Genomic DNA, 27,067 nt, shown 5'->3' with positions numbered 1-27,067 from the left:
CACTGGACCACCAGCAAGTCCCTCAAGCCAGGAATATTAAAGTCAGCAAAACTATACATTTTTTAAAATATCAAAGATAAGAATAGAGGATGTGTCTGAGGTAGTACACCCTCAGGGAATTTTCATTCAAGAAACATGATCATTATCTTTATATAAATTTCATAGATTTAAGTAAATCCTGACATTCAAATATTTCTTAGTGCTTTGAATGCAGTGTTTCTTATTCATATATTTAATCCTGTCAAAGCTAGTTTGCTATAAAGAGATTTCTTGACTGAATGCATTTTAGTATTCCTAGCCTTTTAGTGCTGGGAGGCATCTATTGGGGGTACAAACTATAATTGCTTATACAGTAAGTGATTTGTTGAAACATCAGGGATGCTAAACTATGCATGTTATGCACTTAAGTGAACTCAGCTGCCACACATAAGAATTAAAGCTACTCAGGAAATAAATAATTCTTCTCTGAGGTTTACAGTTCTTTCAAGTCAGCACTTTAGTAGTTGACTGGTATCTTAGCTTGGACTGTCATAAAGTATCAAAGGCTAGGTGGGTCAAACAACAGAAATTTATTTTTTAACAGTTTTGGAGACTGGAAGTCCAAGATCAAGGTCTTGGCTGATTTGGTTTCTAGTGAGAACTATCTTCCTGGCTTTCTTGCTATGTTCTCAGATGTATGCACACAGGGGATGGAGTGTTGAGGGAGTGGGAAGGGGGTTAGTGGGGAAAGAGAGAGCCCTCTGGTGTCTCTACTTATAAGGGCACTAATCCTATCAGATCAGGGCCCCACCCTTTTGACCTCATTTAACTTTACTACTTCCTTAAAGGCACAGCCTCACTGGAGGTTAGGGCTTCAACATATGAGTTTTGGGGGAACACAGACAGAAGGCAAGCTACCCTTAACTTTATGGCAGCTGGATGGAACTTTCACATATAATTGGGAGAATTGACTTGATATTGTCATAATTGATATTCGAATGATGGGAGTAGACATATCACAGATTAATGTGAGGTTGCTTTCATATACCTAATTGAGTAATATCAATAGCATTCTTTTGTTGCGTGTGAGCTAATTAACTTTAAAAACACTACTATGTCATTTATTCCCACCACACTCCTAGTAACCATTTGTTGAACATTTAGCATACGCCAGATGCTGGCTAAAATGTTTGTATTCATTAATCTGCATGATAACTGTGTTAGGTAGGTAGTATTTTGCCCTCTTTATGGTGGTCTAGAGAAGTAAATGACTTGCCAAGTTCTCAGGGCTTGTTCTGGCAGAGGCCTCGTTTTAACTCTGTTTGGCTCTCTCAGAGCTTGTGCCCTTTCCTTACATCACCTTATCTGATAAGAAAGTGTTATATGTCCAGGGATATAATGGAACCAAAGAGGAACTGCCCTGGGATTCCTCTACCTTGGGATTCTGGGCTGTTTCACTTTGTTCCTATTAACTGGGCATTTATAGCCATAAAACCACGCTATTCACCATATGCTTAGTACTGAAAACACTATCTACTGAAATTCAAGAGAAGTTTTAAAAAGAAATATTTTCAAGGAACCACTTTGAGAGCTGTAGCTGTGTATAACTGAAATGTTAGTATCAAAGTAACTTGGGTCAGGCTGTAGGGCAATCAAGCTGAACCTGAATGCCCTGATAGTCACATTCAAGTAGACCTGATTGTAAAGTTTTGGTGCTTTATTTTTCACTTGTGGAGTTTGAGTTAATGCCATCTTAAAAATTTACGTTAGGGGCTTCCCTGGTGGCGCAGTGGTTGAGAGTCTGCCTGCCAATGCAGGGGACACGGGTTCAAGCCCTGGTCTGGGAAGATCCCCCATGCCGCGGAGCAACTAGGCCCGTGAGCCACAACTACAGAGCCTGCGTGTCTGGAGCCTGTGCTCCGTAACAAGAGAGGCCGCGATAGTGAGAGGCCCGCGTACCACGATGAAGAGTGGCCCCCGCTTGCTGCAACTAGAGAAAGCCCTCACACAGAAACTAAGACCCAACATAGCCAAAAATAAATAAATAAATAAAAGAAACCATGTCCTTATGTGAAAAATTTTTTTAAAAATTAAAAAAAAAATTTACGTTAGTTCTTTCCAGTATATGGAGGTGTTTTAGGACCATAATGCTGGGGCATGGGAATTCACATCAGAATTTACCAACAGCTATCTGTCGAGCAGGAAGTGTCAAATGAACTCCATACAAACATGAAGTTGGCAGGTGCCAGAGCAGATGCTAGCCATGGGCATGAATATGGACTTCTACATGATTTAGGACAGGAAAAGGCAAGATAAAAATATATTAGAGAAGGAATAATTGAGTTCCTTCCAGTTCTTGACCATGCCTGCCCCAGGCTGGCTCTCTGTGAACTTGACTGTACTAACTAATGGATGACAGTGCAGTGCCCCTTCCTTGGTTTCCATTAAAATCAACGTGGTCAGAGGAAGGTCTCCTTAGTCCATTTTATTTTATTTTGTTTCATAACCTAGTACTCCTACAATCTGAAACCAAATTATAACCTTATAGTTAAATATGATAAGAAATAGTTGCCAAAGGGATATGTACATTGCAAATGCATGAAGCATCCCATTCCAATTTTATGCTGAGTTGGACACATATTTTTGCATTTATTTCAAGTGACAGTTAATTAAAATTTGAAAGTAAACTGTCACATAAAGTTACAGCTCTTTCATTACAGTGATGGCGATTCAGAAGTTTTAGAATTTCCCTTTATAGTTTTCTTTCTTTTTAATTAATTAATTAATTAATTTATTTATTTTTGGCTGCATTGGGTCTTCGTTGCTGCACGTGGGCTTTCTCTAGTTGCGGCGAGCGGGGGCTACTCTTTGTTGCAGTGCACGGACTTCTCATTGTAGTGGTTTCTCTTGTTGTGGAGCATAGGCTCTAGGTGCGTGGGCTTCAGTAGTTGTGGCACGTGGGCTCTGTAGTTGTGGCTCAAGGGCTCTAGAGTGTAGGCTCAGTAGTTGTGGCGCACGGGCTTAGTTGCTCTGCAGCATGTGGGATCTTCCCAGATCAGGGATCGAACCCGTGTCCCCTGCATTGGCAGGCAGATTCTTAACCACTGCGCCACCAGGGAAGTCCCTATAGGTTTCTTTTTATAACTGTTTACTAGAGATTTTGACATTCTAATACTATGTTAAATTTGCAAAGGTGAATTTAGATAGCACTGCCACAATAATTTAACCTACTTTATTTTTTTTAGTCTTTTTCTTTAAATGTGTTTGAAAGTGGTTTTATTTTATTTTATTTTATTTTTGGCCATGCCACGCAACATGTGGAATCTTACTTCCCCGACCAGGGACCGAAGCCGTACGCCCTGCATTGGGAGCACAGAGTCTAAACCACTGCACCACCAGGGAAGGCCCAGATTTTAACCTACTTTAAGGTTGTAAAAGTAAATTGAACTCTATTTTAGATTGATGTTGTTATGACTAATTAAAAAAGAAAATGTTCACTATATCTAACTGTAATAAAAGAAGGCAAATGTTTTATCAGTCAGGATCCAATTAGGAGACATAAACCACACCAGTAATTTAAACAAGGAAAATTTAATGTAAAGATTGTCCTAGTCCATTTTGGCTGCTATAACAAAATACTGCAGACTGGGTAACTTATAAAGAACAGAAATTTATTTCTCACAGTTATTGAGTCTGGAAGTCCAAGATCAGGGTACCAGCATGGTGAAGTGAGGGACTGTTCTGGATCACAGACTTCTCATTGTATCCTCACATGGCAGAAGGGGGCAAGGGAGCTCTCTGAGGTGTCTTTTATAAGGGCATTCATCTTATTCATGAGGGACCTGCCCTCATGACCTAATCACCTCCCAAAGGCCCACCTGCTCATACCATCACACTGGGCATTAGGATTTCAACATATGGGGACTTCCCTAGCAGTCCAGTGGTTAAGACTTCGCTTTCCAATGCAGGGGGTGCAGGTTCAATCCCTGGTCGGGGAGCTAGGATCCCACATGTCTCGTGGCCAAAAAAACAAAACATAAAACAGAAGCAATATTGTAACAGATTCAATAAAGACTTTAAAAATGGTCCACATCAAAAAAATCTTTAAAAAAAAAAAAAGGATTTCAACATATGAATTTTGGGGGGACACAAACATTCAGACCATAGCAATTATTAACTTGTAAAAGGTGGGTAATTACTAAAAGGGGTAAAAAATATTGCAAATAATACAACAGTAGGAAAGGCAAGGAACAGTTGCTATCTCTAGGCTAAGGGAGAGAATCCAAGGAAGGAACAAATTTGTAAGAGGGCTCCCCCACCCCAAGATGGATATTCAGACCTCTTTGGAGAGGGTTCGGCTGTAGCTACCAAATGCCAGCAAGGTTCCTGAAGTGCCTCAGACCAGAGGTGGTCCACAGCTGTTGGGCTGGGGCTGGTGAGAAGGAAATTTCCTGGCCCGGGAGCCAGCCAAACCTGCTGGAGGGTGAGCACCAGTGGGTTTCTCCCATGCCAGTGGCAGCCTCACCACGGGAGTGGGAAGAAAGGCACACCAGAATCAGGAAGAGAGGCTCTTCTTGCCATCTCCCTTCCATGCTCTACAGAAAAGCTTCACCTTGTGCCCGCAGGCAAAGAAAAAATGTTTACAAGGTCTAGCAAATCACAAATCACTGCAAAGAGGGGTGAATTCCACAATGAGATACCACTTGACACACACCAGACTAGCTACCAATGTCAAAAAGATGTCAAAGAGACAGATGGCGAGAGTATGGAGCAATTGGAACCCTCATGCACTCTTGGTAGGAATGGAAAATGGTGCCGCTGCTTTGGAACAGTCTGGCAGTTCCTCAAATGATTAAATATAGAGTTACCATATGATCCAGCAGTTCCACTCCTAGGTGTGTACCCCAAAGAAATGAAAACATATGTCCACACAAACAGTTGTACACAAATGTTCATAATAGAAAATACATTACCAGGCTGAAGATGAAAGGACCGTTGATGGCATGTAGGTAGCATTTTGAAATAAATTACTAGGAAGTTTTTGAGTTTTGATAAAAATAGACTCCTTTCTTAATGCAAGAGAAACTGCATTTCTTACTGCACTACTCTTGTAATGCCTTACATTTTAAACTTCCAAGACATAAATCAGTACAGACACAATTCTGCATCATGCTTTAAATAACTTTTCTCTGTGTGATAATTCACACTCAAGACTGTTTAATTATAAAGCTTATGTTCATTTGCAGGTGATTTGTAATGGTTTTCTCATTTTCATTGGATCTTTAGCAATGTCTCTCTCCTGTCATTTCTATTTTGACAAATCAGGAAATGGGAGCCATATGGAACACACTGTAATAATATTACTTTATATACACTGATTCTAGTTGTATTTAAAGAGAGCATATCCTTCCTTGAACAGCAGGCGTTTTTTTTATATTTTGGAGGTTAACCTTTCTGAAAAGATCAGGAATGTAGAAGATGTATTTTTACTACTAAAGGAAGAAAACATATACATTTCATATTAACTGAAGGAGATACACATTTTAAAACAATCTATTTTTCTAAATGTTTTCAATACCTTGAAATTTCCAGTACTTCATCTAATGTGATCTTTTTAAACTGACTATAATTTTTAGAGTTTGAATATTCTCCTGCAATGAAACAACTTTCATGCTTTATTAATAAGGGATTCAGAAATATTAAAACACAAGTTTCAGATAACATCATAGCTAATAAATCAAGAAGTTTTAAAACTCAATAAAAATATTAGGCTGCCTTGTAGTCTTGTCATGTGAGTTGTTTTTTGATCAGGAGAGTTATGTTATAAAAGGCAGCTCCTAGATTCGGCAGAAGAGTGATGAAGAGGATGGCCAGAGTCTTCATTCACATAACTTGAGGCCAACACCATATCCTTTAACCAGAGCATAAGCTCCTTCAGGGCAGGACTGGGTCAAATGCTATAATGGTGGATGTAATGAGAGACCCAGGAGAGACCCTGAATTGAATTGAATGGTAGAGTCCAGTTAATAAATTCTTTCAGATCTTGGGAAAATCTGGCAGAAAGCCCTCTCATCAATATTTGATGAGAAAACCTTGTAGCTAGTTCTACAAAGATAACCAGAAAGGTGAAGTGCACAAAAAGAAAGGAAATCAAAAGCTTGAAACAGATTTTCTTTCACATCCACTGTGCTGTTGTTGGCATTTCTTTGCTTCCCTAGTTGAAGCAGAGTGGACTTATCCTGTGTTACTGGCACCACCTGGGAAGTGAAATGGTTCTGAGGACTGTTTACTTGTAGGTTGCAGATGGAAAGGGAAGGACCTGAAAGAATAACTTTACCTGTACTATTACACCAGAAGTGAGAGACCAGTAGATGTCAGCATAAAGACACAATCCTCCTGATTTCTGTTTCACCTAGATGAAAAGATCGGGTCCTGTTGCTCATATAAACAAGAGCAGGGGGAGCTTCCTCCCTCTCCAGATGCCTGATTCTCCCTCTAGGGATGTGGCAGCCCTTACGACTATTTGCGGAAGAATTATTTCATGCCCTTGGAAATCACCTGTCCCCCGCCTCCCAGACACATGACAAGCCCCCACTCTTAGGATTCTTATTCTACATTTCTGGAGTAGCATCTTGGATTTTGCATTTTTAATAATCTCTAAAGATCGTTCTGATGCACAGCCAGGGTTGAGAACTAATGTCTGAAGGAGTAATAACAAATACATGACTTTGCTTCCAAGCATACTTGTTGTATCTAACTGTGTCCTTGGATTTTACTCTGTCTTATGAAATCTATTTGTGGATTTATTGTCATTGTTTCATTTATTAATTCGTCTATAATTTGCAGAGTCTGCTATGCCCCAGGAATTGTGCTAAGTGCAGCTAAGGAGGCTACCCCTAAGTGTGGCAGGGGAGATAATAAGAAACAAGTAATTTCAGTATAAAGTGACAGCTCTGATAGAGATAAACTCAGCAGTGAGGAGGAGCTCTTAACCTAAGGAACACAGGCATGATGCAGCTAAAATACTGATGGGGACGACAGGGCAGGGAAGGAAGCCCAGCCGGGCATGGGTGCCCTTGTCCTTGGTGCTGAACCATCTCTTCTCTGGCTAAGGTAAAGAAGTTTTTCCTAATATCTGGTTTCTGATGATTTCTCTACTATCTCTCCCACTAATTCTGAACCAGATGAGGAAAGGGGTAGAAAAAATGAAGGAACCCAGATGTAAGCAGATTAAAGAGGTTATTGAAGAAGAGACAGCCACTGAGTTATTGACTTGGTGATGTGGAGTTTGGGGGGAGAAGGGAGCAGAGATTTCCAATAATTAATTCCCAGGAAGAAGGTTTCTCCTCTGGAAAGGTAAGATCTCCAGTACTTTCTACAATGCTATACTTACGAAAGCAGAGGCTTTCCGGAAGTGTTAATGATCTGAAATGAGTCCTGAAATTCGCCTCTAGGTGAAGAAGACTTGAGAGGCATTCAGGAAGAGAAAGCAATATTAACAAAAAAAGAAAAAAACTTGTTTAAGGACTCACACATAACTTAAAATAGCAAGAACATATAGTGTGATAACACGATATAATGGTGAAGATGTAGCTAAGAGTTATGTCATGGATACTCTTGTATGTGTATATTATTTCATTTGATAGTGTCCCAGAAGTCTCTAAATTATGGCTAATTTAGAAAATGTAGAAAAGTATTAGGAAAAAAAATCATCCATGATCTCCAATGTAAAGAGAACCAAATTTAGCCTTTGGTATATTTTCTTCCACTCTCTCCTTCTAGTCTCTCTGTTGTGTGTATATATATATATATATACACACACATGTATGTATATATCATATATACTATATACACTATACATTAGACTATATATATGTGTGTGTGGAGAGAGAGACTAGAAGAAAAATATGTATACTCACATATACCCACAGTATCTATATATTCCTATAATGTATATATGGAGATAAAGGAATATAAAAAGGAGTTGTGGTATTCATCTGCTGAAATAAAGACTGAGAATGAAATTTAAGAAATGTTCCTAAGACATGTGCACATTAGTTACCATTGTGAGACTTAACCGGAATTTCCACACTGATGCTGACCAGTGTTGTCCTACATGAAATGCTTTCTGTGTGGACCTGTCTTGGAGCTGGACGATTGCTTCTAATTGTCCTTCACCCCAAGAGTCTTCATGGTTTTGAGCTGACTTGGCCATTCTGAATCTACAGGGATCTTAGGAAGTTTCAGAAGCCTTGTGAGAGTCTGTTGTGTGAAGGGCTATAAATTGGAGAGAACTGAATACAGTATAGTTATGTATATGCTGGAATACTGCCACCACTAAAAGTCATGTTTCCAAATGATACTTAATGACACGGGCATGGCTTACACTCATTTCCTCTTCCTCGGCACACACAGGAAGGCCAAATTTCCTAGACTCCCCTTACATTATATTGAGATCATGTGTTTGGATTCTGATCAATATTGGTAAAAGCAGTATTGCCCTTAGATCTGAATGGGACAAGCCCCTGTCTCTGAGCATAGAGAGCCCTGCATATTATAAACACATGGAAAATAAATGTATTAAAGGATACATACAAGGTCACCCAGCTAGTAAATGGAAGAATTGGGATTAGAATCTAGGCAGTCTGGCTCTAGGATCTGTGCTTTGAACCATTCCTCTTTCCACCTTTGCTACGTGTATAATTATGCCTTAAAAATACCCCTATTATGAATGGTTGTATTTGTGGGGTGAAAGAATAGGGACTTTGTATTTTTTTCTTTATGTGTACGTTTTAATCCTCTACAATGAGAAAACATTTGTTTTATAAGTAATACATGTCTCACTATTTTAAAAAAGGAAGATTCCTCTCCATCCCACCCCCCTTGCATTTGAATAAGCAAATGTCAAGCATATTTTTTTCACTAAGGACTTCATTTTGGATTGATTCAGCCATCCAGACATTCAGTTAACATTTGTTGACAACTGTGTGCCATTGACTGAGCTGTGTGTTTGGGAGATAAAGTTCAATAGGACAGTTACTGGCTTCAGAGAGCTTACAGTATAACTCTGTGTGGAGTGGGAGAGGGTCCCTGCCCTGGTCCTTCAGCACCGGGAAAACAGCAAAAATATCATTCAGTAGAGGTCTAAGGGCAGTGATGGGAATTGTTTCTCAGTGCAAGAAGCAGTTTCTATGTTTGCAAAACATCACTACTAATTTTCTGGAATCTATTTTCCTTAGATTAAAAAACAATAGAGTTTATTTTTTTAGAGCAGTTTTAGAGTCACAGCAAAACTGAGCAAAAGGCACAGAGATTTCCCATATGCACCCTGCTGCCGCTCAGGCATAGCTGCCCTCCTCTTATCAACACCTCCAACCAGAGTGGTCCATTCGTTATCATTGAAGAAGCTACGCTGACACATCATAATTGTCCAGAGTCCATAGTTAACATGAGGGTTCATTCTTGGTGTTGTATATTCTACAGGTTTGGACAAATGTATAATGACATGTATCCACAATTATAGTGTTATACAGAGTAGTTTCACTGCCCTAAAAATCCTTGTGCTCCACCTATTCATCCCTCACTCCCCCAAACCCCAGTCAACAACTGGTCTTTTTATTGTCTCCATAGTTTTGCCTTTGCCAGAATGTCACATAGTTGGAATCATACAGTATTGCAACTTTTTCAGATTGGCTTCTTTTACTTAGTAATATGTGTTTAAGTGTCCTCCACGTTTTTTCATGTCTTGGTAGCTCGTTTCTTTTTAGTGCTGAATAATATTCCACTGTCTGGATGTACCACAGTTTATTTATCCATTCTCCTACTGAAGGACATCTTGGTTGCTTCCAAGTTTTGGCAAGTATGAATAAGGCTGCTGTAAACATCCATGTGCAGATTTTCATATGGATATAAATTTTAACTAATTTGGGTAAATATGTAGGGGTACGATTGCTGGATCCTGTGGTCAGACTATGTTTAACTTTGTAAGAAACTACCAAACTGTCTTCCAAAGTGGCGGTACCATTTTGCAACAAATGAGAGTTCCTGATGCTCCATATCCTCACCAGCATTTGGTGTTGTCAGTGTTCTGGATTTTGGCCATTCTAATAGGTGTGTAGTGGTATGGCATTGTTGTTTTCCTTGAGACTTTTAAGACTATAGGGCATATAGGAAGTGTGGAGGTGGGTAAGGAAGAAAACACTGTTGGCTGGAGATGAACATTGGCAGTGTTGACTGAGGGAAATATTAGGGTATCTGCTTGGATAAGAAAGAGTGCTTTGCCCAGGTTCTAGATTCAATTAGGAATAGAGAAATGTTCCAGAATATAATAAACTGGTCAAGACATCAGAATGCTTACAGAATGTCTGGCAAACCTTTGGTAAATATTTTCTCTTCTACTTTCTTCTAGAAAATTCCATGTCACTCATTGGCATCACTTCATTCTATCTGCCAAGCAAAGTCATGTTCTTTTGTAATTCCTAAGAAATCATTCACTTTGAAAATTTCCTTAGGGAAATGATCTCATTTTGTGGCACTGGTTTTTTTGTTTGTTTTTTAAATTTATTTATTTTTGGCTGTGTTATCTTCGTTTCTGTGCGAGGGCTTTCTCTAGTTGGGGCAAGCGGGGGCCACTCTTCATCGCGGTGTGCGGGCCTCTCACTATCGCGGCCTCTCTTGTTGCGGAGCACAGGCTCCAGACGCGCAGGCTCAGTAGTTGTGGCTCACGGGCCTAGTTGCTCCACGGCATGTGGGATCTTCCCAGACCAGGGCTTGAACCCGTGTCCCCTGCATTGGCAGGCAGATTCTCAACCACCGCGCCACCAGGGAAGCCCACTAGTTGCGTTTTGAGGCACTGGAAACTCTTTAATGGCTTGGGGAGACCAAGTCACTCTTCCTTCTCGTGGTGTGCAGTCAAGGATTCATTCTCCTTGTATAAATGGCCGCTGGGAGGGCTTGGGGATGCGACCATGTTAGCCATTCCAGTGAAGCCGAAGCTGATGCCCATGTCATTGGCTCTAACTCTGCTGGGTGCCTGTCTGAGGCAAGGATGCTCCCTGGGGAAAAGGGTTCAAACAGGAATTGGATGATTCCTTCCCACTGATGTAACTTAGTTCCTCTTGCTCTTCCTTTCTCCTCAGCTACCCTGCCCAGCCCTTCTGGGTCTCTTGACTCTGCAAAAGCGAAGGCTGAGTCTGTGGCCTAGGCCGCCTCAGCCTCCAGCCTGCGGTCCTCGGGGATGGCTCAGAGAACGGCTTTCTACAGGAAGGTGCTGCTGCCACGTCCTCTCTGTGTTCAGGATGATCTTCTCTAGGTGAGTGAAGTAGGATGAAGGGCTTGCCTAGGAAGGCTGGTCCTTACAGGCAGCAGGCCAGAATCAAAATATAATGAACACATACTGAACACTCACTGTGTTCCAGGCACGGGTTCTCTTTTCATCTGAATCTTCATTATCGTCCTAGGAGGGAAGTACTATTTTTGTCCTCACTTTACAGATGCGAGAACGGAGGTTCAGAAAGGTTAAGTGATTTGCTTGGGGTCACAGAGCTAATCCATAGCAGAACTCATCTGAGGCCAGGCAGTTATCTCCAGCAGCTGCCTTGTTGGAGGAATGAAAATGTGAGCACACAGATCCGATCTCTCCTGGCAGAAGCCCAGGTTTCCAGGCTCCCACAAACCCAGCCCTACTTACTCAGTATCCCTTGGATGTACTGCACATATTTTTATCCTTTCACACTGGTCCTCAGCCTCACCATGTCACACTTGTTCTCTTTGCTTAGAATCCCTTTTCTCTTCCAGTTTGTATCCTACAAAGATTCCAAGGCTCCGGCCACAGTCCCATTATCTGCTAGGAAGCCTTCCCTGACTTCTGTAGTCCATTAGCATATTTTCTCTAAGTTATAAGTATATGATCTTTATCCATAGATTCTGTCTATATTCTAATTTCCTATTGTCCCCTCATTTATGAGAAAATAACACTTCATCTTTGTACTTCAACTGTAAGCTCCTGGAGGGCAGGGACAATGTCTTTCCCTTCTTTTATCAGCACAGCACTGTGTGCACATGGAGGGCTCCCCGAGTCCTGACTGACTGTAAAGAGTGGCATAAGAGGAACAGCTCCAAGGACGAGGCATACATTTTAAATTACGTCCAGCTGTATGCAGGATCTGTCCACATATTTTACCATTGGAGTTTGTAAATATAACATTGATTTTTTAGCTTCATTGCTGCAAGTATGTAATCAGGCATGTAGGTGTCAGGGAAGCTTCAGACTTATTAGCTTCATAGTCAGCAACTCAGTTCAATATGGGACCCATGCCTTCCATCAGTTGTGTTCATCTTAAATGAAGGATAGATTCAATTGAACGGAGTTATGAACATGTGACTTTTGAATATCAACACTTACATAATTATTGGTTTGCAATGAGGTTTTAATCCTCAAGGTACTCAATGTGAAAAATCAACATGGTTCCCATCAGGACCAATTATTTGTTAGCTACCAAAGCCAAAGCCAGACTTGACCTTCATGTTCATTTCCCCTTCACTTCACATCCTGAACCTAATTTCCTCATCTGAAAATGAATGTGGATGATGATTCCAACACTGAGATTTTCTGATTCTAGATGAACACGTTCTTACATCCCTTTCTGCTCCTTCCTTATTCCACAAGGAGGTAATGCAAAGAGGAATGTTTCTGTTGGGTTGATCCTCTTTCACCCAAAGGATTAACGATGTATGCAGGGCATCAGGCTCATGCCGGGGAATAAATATAAAAAAGAATTTAAGTATTTCAAGACTGGGATTAAGTTCTGAAAATGGATCTACTAGAATATTTTAGCCCAAGGACATGAAATGTATCACTCTGTGCTGTGAGGCGTGTGTTCCTGGGAACAGAAGTCAGTGTGTTCCTGGGAAGAGAAATCCCAAATTAGAAAAGGAATTCCAAATCCATGTGTCTGCAGGAATTTAAGGAAAAAAAACACATACTATTCCTTAGTTTTATTTGTGCAATAAATTATGCTTGCTCTTTAGCACTTATAAAATAAGGCTAATACTTTACTCAGTGAATTAAACTCTGATTTTGTTTTCATGGGCAATCCAAGTAAGAACACATAGGAATGGGATTAATTATTAAGGACGATCAACTCAAATTTTTCAAATAAATGCAAATCAGAGGTCAAAAGACTAATGGTAACAGCCATCATCCCAAACAGGTTTTGGCATAAAGTAAGAATGAAACCCCCCCAGTTCCTGAAGCTAGCTGGGTTGGCAGAAATCATAGCTGTCTAAATACATATGACTTTTAGTTGCTTCCAGAAAATGCTGACAAACTAAAATTAGCAGGAACATGGAACATCTACTTCACTGCATAATCACTACTTGTAAGTTAAGAAGGAAAGTAAGATTCTGACTATTCTGATGAGTATATAGCATTTTAATTTTGTTTAAAAAATTTGGGAGGGGGTCACATTCTTGGCTTTGCTGAATAAAGAAAGTCAGGAAAAGAGGGGCTGCATGTTGAAGAATTCACTAAGGCTTAATGAACAAGAGCTCTTTGGGGATGCCTTAAGAGTTTTAGGGTACCATTTTCTCCCTTGTACCATTAGCTTTTTCAATCCTTCAGAAAACAATAACCAGGGAACTCTTCCATAATTTAAATCCACATTTGTTTCTTCCAGTGAGGGCTCAGATCAAAGCACCATTAAATAATCTTACAAAGATATCACAGAAATGTATTTTTCACTATGTGTTACAAAACCTTTCTGTTTTTAAATCTTGGAAGCCTGAGAGAAATTCTGAAAAATGAAAAAGCAGAATAGCCATAAATATTTGAAGACATTAAAATCTCACCAATTAAATTCCCCATTACATTTAATAACATAAGCTTTAAAAGAGTCACTTTATATATGAGGCCAATCTACTTCTTACCAATGTACTTTTTAAATACTTTCTGTAAGCTTTTATTATTGTTTATTACTATATTTTATTGAGGTATAGTTGATTTATAATATTACGAAAGTTTCAGTGATTCACAATTTTCAAAGGTTATACTCCATTTATAGTTATTATAAAACATTGGCTCTATTCCCTGTGCTATACAATATATCCTTGTAGCTTATTCATTTTATACATAGTAGTTAGTACTTCTTACTCTCCCTACCCCTACCTTGTCTTTCCTTACCAATGTACTTTTAAATCCACTGTTGACCTTCTGAAAGGCCATCAGTCAGTATAGGACTATAAAAGCTGATAGAAGAGATGCAGATAACGATCAAATATAATAAAAATGAAAATACAAGAAGATGATGAAGAAGAAAAAGAACCAGAAACACAAGAGGGTGATCAGTTACCGCCTGGGACTCTTGTCAGATGAACATCTGCATGAAGTCCCCTTGCCTCCTTCCTTGGTCTAACCCATTTATACGTGGTCCTGTCCCCCTGGTGCCCCAGGCCTTCTGTGTCCACTTTGCCTCAGTGACAGTGGGCCACCTGCACACTCACAGTCCTGACTGGGAGCAGAAAATGCACCAACCAGATGCTCGTCTTTCCCTCCCTGGTGAGACCCTGGAACGCTTCACGGTAGGCTTTCCCAAATTCTGTGTTTGTTTTCGTAATATTGCAGGGGTGAGTCAATCTCTCGTTCTGAGTCCCGAGACTGCTCCTGAAAATCTCAGAATAACTAAGTGATTCGTAGGATAACTGAGTATTAGGAGTGGAAGGATCTTAGGGTGACCCAGGGGGTGACACATTTCTTTGCTTTAAAGAAAGATGAAGCTCTGGGAATCCAGCCAAGCTCTGAGACTTGCCAGACCAAATGCCCAGTGTGCCCTGGCGAGGCCTCATACTCGTGCGTCCCGACCCTGCACAGTCACTGCTTTACCTTATGCTGCCCCCCAAATGCTGCTCTTCTCTTTGGAGTGGACCCCAACTCCTTCGGTCCCCCCAAATGCAGGTCCTTTGCAGAAGATCCAGGAGCTGGTGAGCAGAGGCAGATCTGGGAAGCCTGCAAGTGGCCAAGTTCCATGGAAGTGCCACAGGGCAGGAGTGAAGCCCTTCTCCTCCGGGGTGGCCCCCAGAGCTTTGGGTCTGCAGGTCTAGAAGGATAAGCATCACCTGGAGGCTAACACAGAGGTGCAGCACCCTTCTCAAGACATTTGTCGGGGGAGGATTCCAGTGCCCAACTTCACTGTTGCAAGATTTTCATTGTCCATCACCATGGACAGGAACCACCACGGGGTCCAGTAAAACCCAACTGGACGACAAGCTGCAGAGTCAGGTGCATTAGGGCAGACCCGGGAAGGACAGGCAGCAGCTGAATTCTGGACACCCACGTCCTCCTCCTAAGAACAGCTGTATCTGCCGATGGCCACCCTTCTTTGGGAGGGCGCCCTGGAAGAGACAACCGATTTTCCCGGGGAAGCTCACAGATAAGCTCGGACTTGTCTTTCAGTGGATCCAGCCTTCCTACATCCACGCAGAGCAGCATCCACCAATCGTGACGCAAGAATGGCTGCGCAGAGTGTGTTTAGAAACAGTAAGACAGGTGGTGAAAACATGAGCAAGTGTATCTCTGCCAGTCAGATTCACTGAGTGATCCAGAGAGGTGAGGTTACATGTCCAAGGTCGCAAAGCAAGTTAACTTTGGTCTGAGACTGAAACCCAAGGTTCCATTACAATACAAATCAATACCACTGTTTGTTAATATAAATGTTATGCCTAAGTTCTAGTTACATTTAGTATTTTTGTTCAAAATGGCAGTTATTTTGGAATGCCATACTTTTATCCTGCATTCTGTTGAAACAAAGTTCTTTAAGGAATAAAGCTCCCTACCCAGACCGAGTCCCTAAAGGACACAGGTTCCTCCAGGGTGCTTCCTGCAAGACCTACGATGGACAAGGTGGGTACCAGGACCTCCCGGGCACTGACCTACAGCCCACGCTCACAGCGACGCAGACAGAGGCCTCCTGTGACCCTTTCAAGTCAAGAGATGACCGTTTCTAATGGAAAGTGACACTGTTGACCTTGAGCAGCTCTCCAGACACGCAAACTTTGTAAGAAAACCTACCAGGAAGCAGTAGAAGGAAGCCCCTGCCCTGGGCCGGTCCGAGTCCAGCAGCCCTGGTGACTGCGAGCCCCTGCATGCCCCCCTACCTCAGACGGGGTCCACCAGCACCTGCGGGATGATCTGTTTTTGGTGCAGAAGTGCTGGGATGGCTCGGCGTTCGGGGGTTGCCAGTCACGACCTGAATGCACGTGTGTGCAGGGGCCTTCCTTGCAACCCACAGAGCTTAAAATATGAATCCCAAATTAGTCCTTCAGTGTCCTTTTCCCATTTCAGTCGAGGGTGTGTTCCCTACTTCCTTCTCTTTTTCAACAAGGGTGGGGGCTCCTTGGTTGGCCTTTCAGGAGACAATCCATGTCTCCATGATCCACCCAACGGGAGTCTTGAGACGCTGACTCCATTGAAGTCAAGGGGGCTGAAGGGATCACAGATGAAACAGGGCATTGCTACACAAGTGGCGAGCTCTGCTAGGCCTCCAGGAGGCCCCAGTCCTTCTGAGGATCACTCAACACCTACAGAACACATAACACTTCTCCACTGCTCTTGAAAAGAACTGGTTCACTCAGCATCCACAAAACCTGTTCAATTTTATCTCAATGTAATATTCAAAAAATGCAGCAGGAAGGTAGGCACTATTTGTTCTCTGTGTCCATTTACCTAACAATAAGTACCCACAATGAACTAGGAATTATATTTTATTATTTAAAAAATTCAAAGCTGTAAAATATGGCCCCAGGTGAGAGGTTACCAAAAGCAGCCTGAAAGGATCAAAATCGCTCACTCCCAAAATTCTGCTTTGCAGCTCAGCTGAGGATCAAAACCCCCAGACCCAAGGGAAAGCCCAAGATGGAAATGGTCTTGCCAAAGACCACGAGGAGGGGCTCGGGGAGCCAGCCAGCCCAGGAGAGGAGCCAGACGACGGCCTCAGGCAGCGCACAAGGCACAGGGCACGTCGGGGATCTTGGTAGGACCTCCCACCTTGCCCTCCAATTTGGTTTTAAACCCCTGACTTCTTTCTCTTCTCCCAGTTTAAAAAAAAAAGTCAAAAAGGAAAAATTCACTGGGATACTTTCATTTGTTAAGTCAAATCTAAACTTAAAGTCAGTAAATTGTGTGGTTTTATTCATCCTTCATTAATGATGAAAACTGTCCATTCAAAAACTACACTAAGACAATGTGTTCCTAAATAGCAATCCAGCTTTAATTGTAGGGCATGAATCACCTTGCAAACAAATTACATCACGATGATTTATCAATAGGTACTGTACTGGTTGTTGTCGGGTGTTTTTTGGGCAAACTTAGAACAAACCAGAAAACGAAATGTAAGTCTCCATCATCATGTAGAAAAATAAAACAAACCTAAAGTATCTACCTTAGTGTCAGGTGATTCATATTGCAAAAGTAAAACTGAAATCTACACTTACAGCAGAGTTTTAAAAATCCTTAGTGTAAGAAACATAACCAATTAATACAGATCAATGCTCATTAATATGGAAAATTTTCCTATACAGAGGTAGAGTCCAGTGCACAGGGCTAAAACAATATTCAATAGTCTAAACAAGACTGAGTCAGGTTTTACGGAACCCACTTTAAATTTAAGTTATCAGACTGTATGTACATACATACAATAAACAGACTATACAATTTTTTAAAGTAGTTTAATAAACTCCATAAAATAATAGCAGATGCATTGAAATATTTACATAATTCAATTTTCAAATCTCTCTCATTCAAATAAAAGGGATAAAAATAAGATGTCTGCTTTAAAGGCAGCAGAACCTCTTTCCTGAAATGGATGGGTAAAATAAGATACTTTACATGGAAGGAACTAATTTGAGAGGTATTCGTATTCAGCTAAGAAAATATGTCCCTTTTTAAGCTATATAGATTAGGGAATATAAAATGATATTTTCTATATGTTTGTTTAGGTTTCTATTTCAAATTCTAAATCCAACTCTTACTTGACGAGAGAAGCTGATTTTGGAACCCATACAGAGTGTATCAACACAATTATAATGGAAAGATAATTAACTTTTCATATTCTGCTTGTTTGCTTTTGAAAGTTTAAGCCAGGAAGAATTTGACAGTATTTCTGGCTCAAACAGTTCCATTTACACATGATACACATTTCACAGAACCTGACTAGCACTTGGCTTGGTGTTCTTGGGATGTTGGGTGTTTCCGAGTCCCTCCCACTAACAAAGCATGTCTCACCTGGAGCAGGCATGTCTGGGGAGCAGGTGGGTGAGTTTAGGGCACAGACTAATAACATAAGATTCCAAAGTCTTCCAAGCTCACACAGGAGGAAGGTGAAACACGGATTTCTGCTGCCATTTGCCTCAAAGACCTGATGAAGGAAAAACTTAGAAACCTCTGTCATTGTGACCCAATAAAATGTGCAACCCCCAAAGCGTTGTATGCTTCACTGACCCAGATTCTTAAGACTTACGTGGTAGTCTATCGTTAACCCTTTAATTTTACTTGATGTAATAGATTTTTATCCAGCCCATAAGGAAATGAGGGATAGTCAGAAACGAAAAGAGATGGTCATAATTAATGACACATAAACCTTCACAGTTTAATTTTGTATAACTTCACTAAGCACCCACAATGAAAATGCAAGTTGAGTTTTTTATTCAATCATTCTGTGAAAAATACCTCAGTAAATAGGAACATTTGCCCTTCAATGATCTTCCATGGGAATACCCACCCCCACCCCCGTTTTTTTAAATTTTAGATTTTTAAAAAATTTTATACAAATAGACTAACTTTGATTTAAAGTAAACATATAAAAATTGAGAGGCATATTGCTTGCACAATGGACGTGGAAGTAGAGGAGGGGGGTGGGCAGGGGAGGAAGGGCTCCCACGCGGGCCGCAGCCTCCACCAGGACGTCAGGGCAGAGAGAAACCACCGCAGGACCGGAAGGCACAAGCACCCATGTGATCTAGAATGTTCCTGGGGGAGGAGTCGGGGGGAAGGGCTACGTTTGGTTCAGCACTACAGTCAAGTTGATTCCGCCACTGTGGAAAAACCGTCTAAAATAAAGGTGCACAGAAACGTGACAAGCGCTCCCCCTGGAGAGGAAGAAAGCTCAGAAGACAGCTCGCAGGAGTTGTGCAGAGAGAAACAGCCAGTACTATTTATTTGGATGTCTGTGCGATGGTGGGTACAAACTATATTCTCTGCTCTGTGGGACCAAAACCAAAACAGAATAAAACAAACAAAAATCCCCCCCAAATCCCCGAGAAGCAGCAAGAAGGAATGCAAGAAGTCTTACGGGACATACTGATCCGGGTGGGGCGGTGAACGCGGCGCGCGACTTTAATGCACATCCAACTTCGTCGCCTACGCCGGGCTTTCCTGTCGGTTCCGGCTACTGACCGACGGTGGGGGGCTTAGGAAATGGCCAAGCCGCTTTCCCTGCCTCTAGCCGACTTCCTTTCCCTTCCCTTCCTCCTCCAGGGTTAGAGTCTTTCCTCCACGAAGGAAGCGCTGTTCCGGGGCTGGGAAGGCGCGGACTGGATCCCACGGTACCGACTTGGCTTCCTCGGAGCCCTGCTGCCCGTGCGCGCGGCGCGGAGGCGCTCATCAAGGCAGCCTGGCGGAGCTATGAATTTTAAAAAAAGGAAAGGAGAAACAAAACAAAACCACCCCAAGACTGTCTTTTCTCGAACTAAACGAGAAACTGAGGGATGGCATGGCCGCCAGCGGGGATGCCCACGGTTAGGAGATGATGGCCGGGGACCACCTGGGCAGAGTCAGATTGTCAGCACTCGCTGACCGCTTCCTCGTGGGTCTTCGCAGGTCCTTGTACTTGTCCTCGCAGAGGCGGGAGATGGCCTGGGGGCAGAGGGGAGGTAATCAGGTCAGCCCCGGAGCCAGCACCCTCGCCCTGGCTGGCCCTCGGCACCGAGGACACTCGGGATGAAGGTGCAGAGGGCCTCAGCGCCTCCTCTGAAGGAGGGCTCTAACCGCGTGAGCCTCCTTGTCCCCACACTTTCAGCTGTCAAAGTCGGATGGGAAGAGCTGGGTGCACGTGCAAAGCTGAGCTACACACAAGTGTAAGACACAAGAGTCACACGGCTTAACAGTGACGGCCCTGAATCCGGGCCAACCACAGGGGCTGGCCCCAGCTCTAACTGGGCTGTGGAGAAAATACTTTGAAAAAATGAAAAATAAAGGCAGAATCAAACCTTTTCGGATTCCCAATCGGTAGGGGCATCTGGTAACTTTTTCCTTATAAAAGTGCATGCTAGGGCTTCCCCGGTGGCGCAGTGGTTGAGGGTCCGCCTGCCAATGCAGGGGACACGGGTTCGAGCCCTGGTTCTGGGAAGATCCCACATGCCACGGAGCAACTAGGCCCGTGAGCCACAACTGCTGAGCCTGCGCGTCTGGAGCCTGTGCTCCGCAACAAGAGAGGCCGCGATAGTGAGAGGCCCGCGCACCGCGATGAAGAGTGGCCCCCGCTTGCCGCAACTAGAGAAAGCCCTCGCACAGGAATGAAGACCCAACATAGCCAAAAAAATAAAAAAAATAAAAAAAAAAAAAAGTGCATGCTGGGGGGCTTCCCTGGTGGCGCAGTGGTTGAGAATCTGCCTGCCAATGCAGGGGACACGGGTTCGAGCCCTGGCCTGGGAAGATCCCACATGCCGCGGAGCAACTAGGCCCGTGAGCCACAACTACTGAGCCTGCGCGTCTGGAGCCTGTGCTCCGCAACAAGAGAGGCCGCGATAGTGAGAGGCCCGCGCACCGCGATGAAGAGTGGCCCCCGCTTGCCGCAACTAGAGAAAGCCCTCGCACAGGAATGAAGACCCAACATAGCCAAAAAAATAAAAAAAAAAAAAAAAAAAAAAAGTGCATGCTGGGGGGCTTCCCTGGTGGCGCAGTGGTTGAGAATCTGCCTGCCAATGCAGGGGACACGGGTTCGAGCCCTGGCCTGGGAAGATCCCACATGCCGCGGAGCAACTAGGCCCGTGAGCCACAACTACTGAGCCTGCGCGTCTGGAGCCTGTGCTCCGCAACAAGAGAGGCCACGATAGTGAGAGGCCCGCGCACTGCGATGAAGAGTGGCCCCTGCTTGCTGCAACTGGAGAGAGCCCTCGCACAGAAACAAAGACCCAACACAGCCAAAAAAAAAAAAGTGCATGCTGGGAACACTCTTTTTGTGGGTACATTTTTTTAAAAACGGGTTTTTTAAAAACTTCTTTGACTTAACAGAATCAATGCACATTAAGTAAAAACCACCATTAGGAAGGTTATTTAAAAATATGAGGTTGTACAAATTAAATCCAGGGCACCTTGTCCTTATTTTACGACATGCAGTATCAGGAACTGCCGTGAGCACACAGCTCAGTCCGCAGCAGTGCACCCGCCGGGCGCTGACGCCTCTTACCTCCAGCTTGTGGGCCCTCTCCCTGCTAAGGGGCTCCAAGGGGAAGCTCAGGTTGTTGGCTTCCGCCAGAGAACGAAGATCAAAATAATACTTGGCATAAACACTGGAGGGCACGTTGATGTTGAACTGGAGCAATTCGAGGAACTGTCGCTCCAGCTCGTTCCTGCAGAGAAAGACACAAACGCACACCTCAGCCACTGTCCCCACCTGTGGCCGCCTGCGCAGGCTGCTGGACACAACCAAGTCCACCTGGTCCAGTGCCCGGAAGGATGAGGCCTGATTAACTGGGATGATCACCAGAAGTGCTTCAGGGCGACCATGTGTGCGATAAGACATGTGCGCGCGTACGTACACACACACACACACACACACACAGCAGGCTCTGGCCTCACCTCTCCGCGTGAACCATCGGCTCAAACGGGGCAGAAGACGCAGTCGAGAGCTGTCAAGTGGAGTCCAGTGAGGGCGGACAGCAGCCTGGAGGACAGGCCTCCCCAAGACCCAGAGGACCGCCCTTCCCGGGAGGAGAGGTGGGGACGCGCTGACCGGCTTTCCTCGGGACCGCGGGAGGGGAGGCGGTTCCCCAGACCCAGCGCACACCCATCACCTGCAGTGCATGTGAGGAGCCGCTGCTGGGCCCACCCGTCTGATCCGGCAGGTCTGGGTGGGCCCAAGAACGTGCATCTCCAACACTCCTGCGAGCTGCTGCTGCTGGGCCTGCCCGCCCGCTCAGAACTACTCAGCGACAGCACCTGGTCCACAAGGGAGCCAACCAGCTGGATGAAGACGAACCAGGGCCGCCAGAATACATCTGAAAACTTCCCCTGTCATCAGGCCTACTTCTCGGTAGTTACTGCCGGGGGAGAAGCGTCCTCAGCGACAGGTCTGTCTGGGAGCACTGCTCCAGGGCCACCTCCCCGGCCAGCACCCCGGGCTCACTTCTGTCCTTTATCACAGTCTCCCCGCCTTGTCTCCTCGGAGCCAGAAACCGTGACATCTGATGGTGCAGCCTGGCCCCAGCTCAGCACCTGACATGCGGTTGGTGCTCCATAATTACTGTTACTGAAAGGAGTGGACCAAGCTCGGCCTGGCCAGAGGGATCCAGGGAAGGCTTCCCGGAAGTGAGAGCTGAACTGAGCCCGGGAAGCAACCAGCTCTGGCGGGGAGGAGCCAGATGGGGGCGGGCTGCTTCTGGCAGGGGGGCGGGGCAGCCCGTCTGCTTCCGGCCAGGGGCCCCATCAAGCCGTCCGAGTCTGTCTAGCGCTGCTATGACAACAGGGGCGGGAGCACTGAGGCGGCAGGGAGGCTGGGAGGTGAGCAGGGTGGCTGGTTCCCCGACGGAAACTCCCAGGCAGATCAGAAGTGAGAAACCTGAGCAAGTTGTTATCGAAGGCCTGAGCGCTTCGGAGGGAGAGACCAAGACGTCGCATTCAGGTCATTTAATCGGAGGGGCTGCTTCGATGCAGCTTCAAGAAAGGAGTAAAGCCCCAAATGTGTGTGTTGTGCTAAATTTTACACTTTTAATGACTTGTATTTATAGCTCCTTTAAGTTAGATTTAATAAGAAGTCATCCTGTGAAATACTGGAACCCAGATAAAATCTGAAGTCATCCTGTGAAATACTGGAACCCAGATAAAATCTTAAGTGTCAAAAATACGCTAAGGCAGAAGTGCTCTCCTGGGCAACCTGGGAGCTGCCTGTGGACAGACTGCCACCCGGTGGCTAAGAGGTGCCACTGCAGATCCCATTCTCCAGTGCCAGCAAGTTTTTAGTATAAATGTTAAGAGAACTAGTCAGCTATTCCTGCCCCAAATGGTATCTAGACACCACTGCCTCTTGTTGAGGGTATAACTAGGATTAAAGTCAAGAGGAATCTGGTTTTGAACAAGGTGGCAGTTTCCCAGGGTTCCTTAGGGCAAAAGCAGCCTTCCTGAATACTGAGTGTTTTCTTGAATAGAATGTTTAAGTTTGGGGGGAAATAAAGATTTTGAGAGCTTCTGTGTTTTCCAACTAAGGCAAGATTTAGAAAATAAAAATAATTCCCCAAATCTGAATTTCCAAACGGCAGAAGTACTTCCTCCAGGGACATATGACAGCTTGTTATGTGATAAATCATCAAAAAACTAACAGCGATGCAGAGAGAACGGGCTTGATGGATTTACTGCCCCGAAGGGGATAATTGTAAGGAAATAGTTCTGATGCAAAACTTTATAATAAATAAATTCAAGTCAATAAACAAAAAAAATTTAAGAAATATTTGTTACGTTAGATCAACATTGTAAAGAAACCCAACTGAACTGATGCCATTTAGCAACTTGCAAATGGGGTTCTAAAATGGAGTAAAGAGAGTTGTTTTCATCACCTAATGGCCTGTCGGCTTTTGTAGAAAAATGGGCTCACTTTAAAGACCAGCCACCAAGCAGCAATCCCACTTCTGGGCATAGATCCCAAAGAACGGAGAGCAGGGCCTCGGGGAGGTATCTGCACACCCGTGTTCATATTCACGACAGTGTTATTCACAGCAGCTGAAAGGTGGAAGCAACCTACTTACGGTCTGGATAACAATTATCTTAGTAACTGTTTTCAACTTGAAATATAATCAAGAATTTTTAAAAAATATGTTCATTTTATTTTTCTTGCTGTCAAAAACTTCATATTTGTCTTACTTTTTATGATAAAGAATGACAGATGTAGGAAGGAGTCATACAGGTCTGCAGCAGGAAAAGGCTCTGGCAAAAGACCCAAAACACAAACAGGAGCTCCCAGGGCAGCACAAAAATGGGATGCCCAGCGAACCAGCAACCGGAAGAAGGGGGGCAGGGTGGGGAGGAGCCCGCACTGGTCCTGGGTCCAGGGACACGGATGTGGACCGGGACACAGTGGAACCTCCTCCAGCCCAGAGCTTCCTCAAAGAAGCCAAACAAGACGAGAAAAATATTAGCAAGAATCATGTCAGAAATGCCTGTAAACCATAAGGAACTGTAAGAAATTCATCCTGATTGGGTGTTTCCAAAACAGCTCATTGCTCCTGAGAGGTTCTGACCCCACTTCCTGTACGCCCAGCCCCCGGGACCCCAGCCCCTGGGCTGCAGCTAAATGTGAGCTCAGGATGGTGCCCTGAGAGAGAACACGCAGCCCGACAGGACAGCACAGGGGGACCTTGAGGACAGAACGCTCATTTTAAGCAACTGAACTTGAAAAACGTGACAAAAGCAGTGAAAGTCTTCTCTCTGAAACTGAACAGAAACAGGTAACATTTTAGCCCATCTGCTGCCTGTCATCAGTCTGCAGTGGATACAGAGCTGGGATGAACCCCACCGCAGACAGGGAGCAGGAAGGTCAAGGAAGGTTTGCCTAGAATAAGGTTTCAGCAACTGTGTCCTTGCTCGGCCAGCTCACAACAGACGTGCAATTACATCCACTCATACCACACTGAGCAGGTCCACAAAGGGGTGGGTTTCCTCCGCAGACACCCCCGCCCACACTCACATGTCCTCCACCGTGATGTCCTTCAGGATCTGGCAGTAGTCCACGTTCCACACGGCCTGGTCGTCCCATACCTTGGAGGCCAGCAGGATGGCCCCCAGAACAATCCGCTTCCAGTTGGCCGGACAGATGTCAATCTCTGCGTACGTTAGAAGCCTTTCGAGGTACACCTGGAAGACACGAGCATGCCAACGCCCGGTGACCTGCCTTGTTCCTGGCTCCACACCCGCCAGCACACGCAAACCAACTCCCAACTGTTCACTGCACTCCCCCAGCTCAGCTCTAAACAGGCGCTGACAGCCTGATCACACGTATTTTAAAAAGTCAAAGGGCTCAACGAGTCTGAGGCAAAATGGGCTGAGAGGCACACTCCGTAACTGGACGTGTGGATGAGGCTGGACCTTAAGACTCTGGGGCAGGAAAGTGTTCTAGGAGCTGCGGGTTAATTTCTCACTCTACCAACTACGACATCAACACGCATTCAACAAACCACCGGGCTTCCCTAGTAGCGCAGTGGTTAAGAATCTGCCTGCCAATGCAGGGGACACGGGTTCGAGCCCTGGTCCTGGAAGATCCCACATGCCGCGGAGCAACTAAGCCCATGCGCCACAACTACTGAGCCTGAGCTCTAGAGCCTGCGAGCCACAACTACTGAGCCCACGAGCCACAACTACTGAAGCCTGCGTGCCTAGAGCCCGTGCTCCGCAACTAGAGAAGCCCGTGCACCACAACGAAGAGTAGCCCCCGCTCGCCGCAACTAGAGAAAGCCTGCACGCAGCAACGAAGACCCAACACAGCCAAAAAAAAAAAAAAAAAAGTTCCGTTTAAAAAAACAAACAAAAACCAAACCACCAATGTGCCAAGGAGAAGAACAAAGGATGTGAAAGGAAGAAACCTATTTTTTTCTATCTGTAGTTGTTTCTAAATTAAACTCTTTATTTTGAGGTAATTGTAGATTTACAGGCAGTGTTGCTAAATGTATTTTTTTTAATTATGGTAAGATACACATAAGATTTACCACTTAATCATTTCTGTGGCATTAAGAACAGTCACAGTGTTGTGAAATCACCACCATCTATCTCTATTTCCAGAACTTTTTCATCTTCCCAAATTGAAGCTCTGCACCTATTACAACTCCCCACTCCCCCTCCCCTGGCCCCTGGCCCCCACCTTTGTGCTTTCCGCCTCCGTGACTGTGACCACTCTGGGTACCTTTCGTAGGTGGAATCGCAGCACATTTGTCCTTTCGTGACTGGCTTCTTTCACTGAGCTTAACGTTCCACGCTGCAGCATGTGCCAACATGTCCTCCCTTTTCAAGGCTGAATAATGATCCACTGTATGTACGGACCACATTTTGTTTATCTATCATCCACTGACAGACATTTGAGTGGTTTCCTCTTTCGGCTACTGTGAATAATGTTGCTGTGAACGCTGGTGTACAAGTACCTGTTCGAGTCTCTGCTTTTGATTCTTTCCGGTATACACCCAGAAGTGGAACTGCTGGATCATATCATAATCTATGTTTAATTGTTTGAAGAACCACCATACTATCTTCTACAGCAGCTGAACCATTTACATCCCCACCGGTAATGCAAAAGGGTTATCCTTGCCAACACTTGTTGTTTTCTGTATTTTTTTTTAATATGTATGCATGTATGTATGTATGTATGTATGTATGTATGTATGTATGTATTTGGCTTCGCCGGGTCTTAGTTGCAGTACGTGGGATCTTCGTTGCTGCATGAGGGATCTTCAGTTGAGGCATGCGGGCTTAGTTGCGGCATGTGGAATCTAGTTCCCTGACCAGGGATCGAACCCAGACCCCCTGCATTGGGAGCATGGAGTCTTAACCACTGGACCACCAGGGAAGTCCCTGAAGTGGTATTTTTAAATGAAATAATTCCAGCTGAAGTTGTAAAATGAAACCATGTAATATAGGATTTATAAACTGCCATAATTTAGTTTGAAGACAGACATCAGAAATACCCACAAAGCCCACTGCTTAAGCTGGGTCACAAGGTACGAATGCCTTTTAAAGTTCCCCTTCGTAAAAATCTGTTTATTGGCATGTTTTACACTTTTCTGAACTGTGGAATGATTATTTCCATAGTTTTTTACAAAGGTTGATGACTAATTCTTCTCATTC

General features: G+C 44.1%; 1 protein-coding gene across 1 annotated transcript in view; it reads right to left on the bottom strand.

Annotated features, from left to right (window-relative positions):
• Positions 1–17,682: 17,682 nt before the first annotated feature.
• The window catches only part of CCNY (cyclin Y), a 124,093-nt gene continuing 114,708 nt past the window's right edge, over positions 17,683–27,067 (bottom strand). The window contains exons 8-10 of the mRNA XM_036842809.1: positions 24,924–25,090; positions 21,435–21,597; positions 17,683–19,882 (exon numbers count right to left, since the gene is read on the bottom strand). Of these exons, the coding sequence (XP_036698704.1) occupies positions 19,766–19,882; positions 21,435–21,597; positions 24,924–25,090 (447 nt within the window). The 3' untranslated portion in view covers positions 17,683–19,765. The remainder of the gene's footprint in view (positions 19,883–21,434; positions 21,598–24,923; positions 25,091–27,067) is intronic.

Source organism: Balaenoptera musculus, chromosome 2 (genome assembly GCF_009873245.2).
Source record: "Balaenoptera musculus isolate JJ_BM4_2016_0621 chromosome 2, mBalMus1.pri.v3, whole genome shotgun sequence".
NCBI lineage: Eukaryota > Metazoa > Chordata > Mammalia > Artiodactyla > Balaenopteridae > Balaenoptera > Balaenoptera musculus.
Note: the sequence above shows the minus strand (reverse complement) of the source record. Positions and strands in the feature narration are given on the sequence as shown.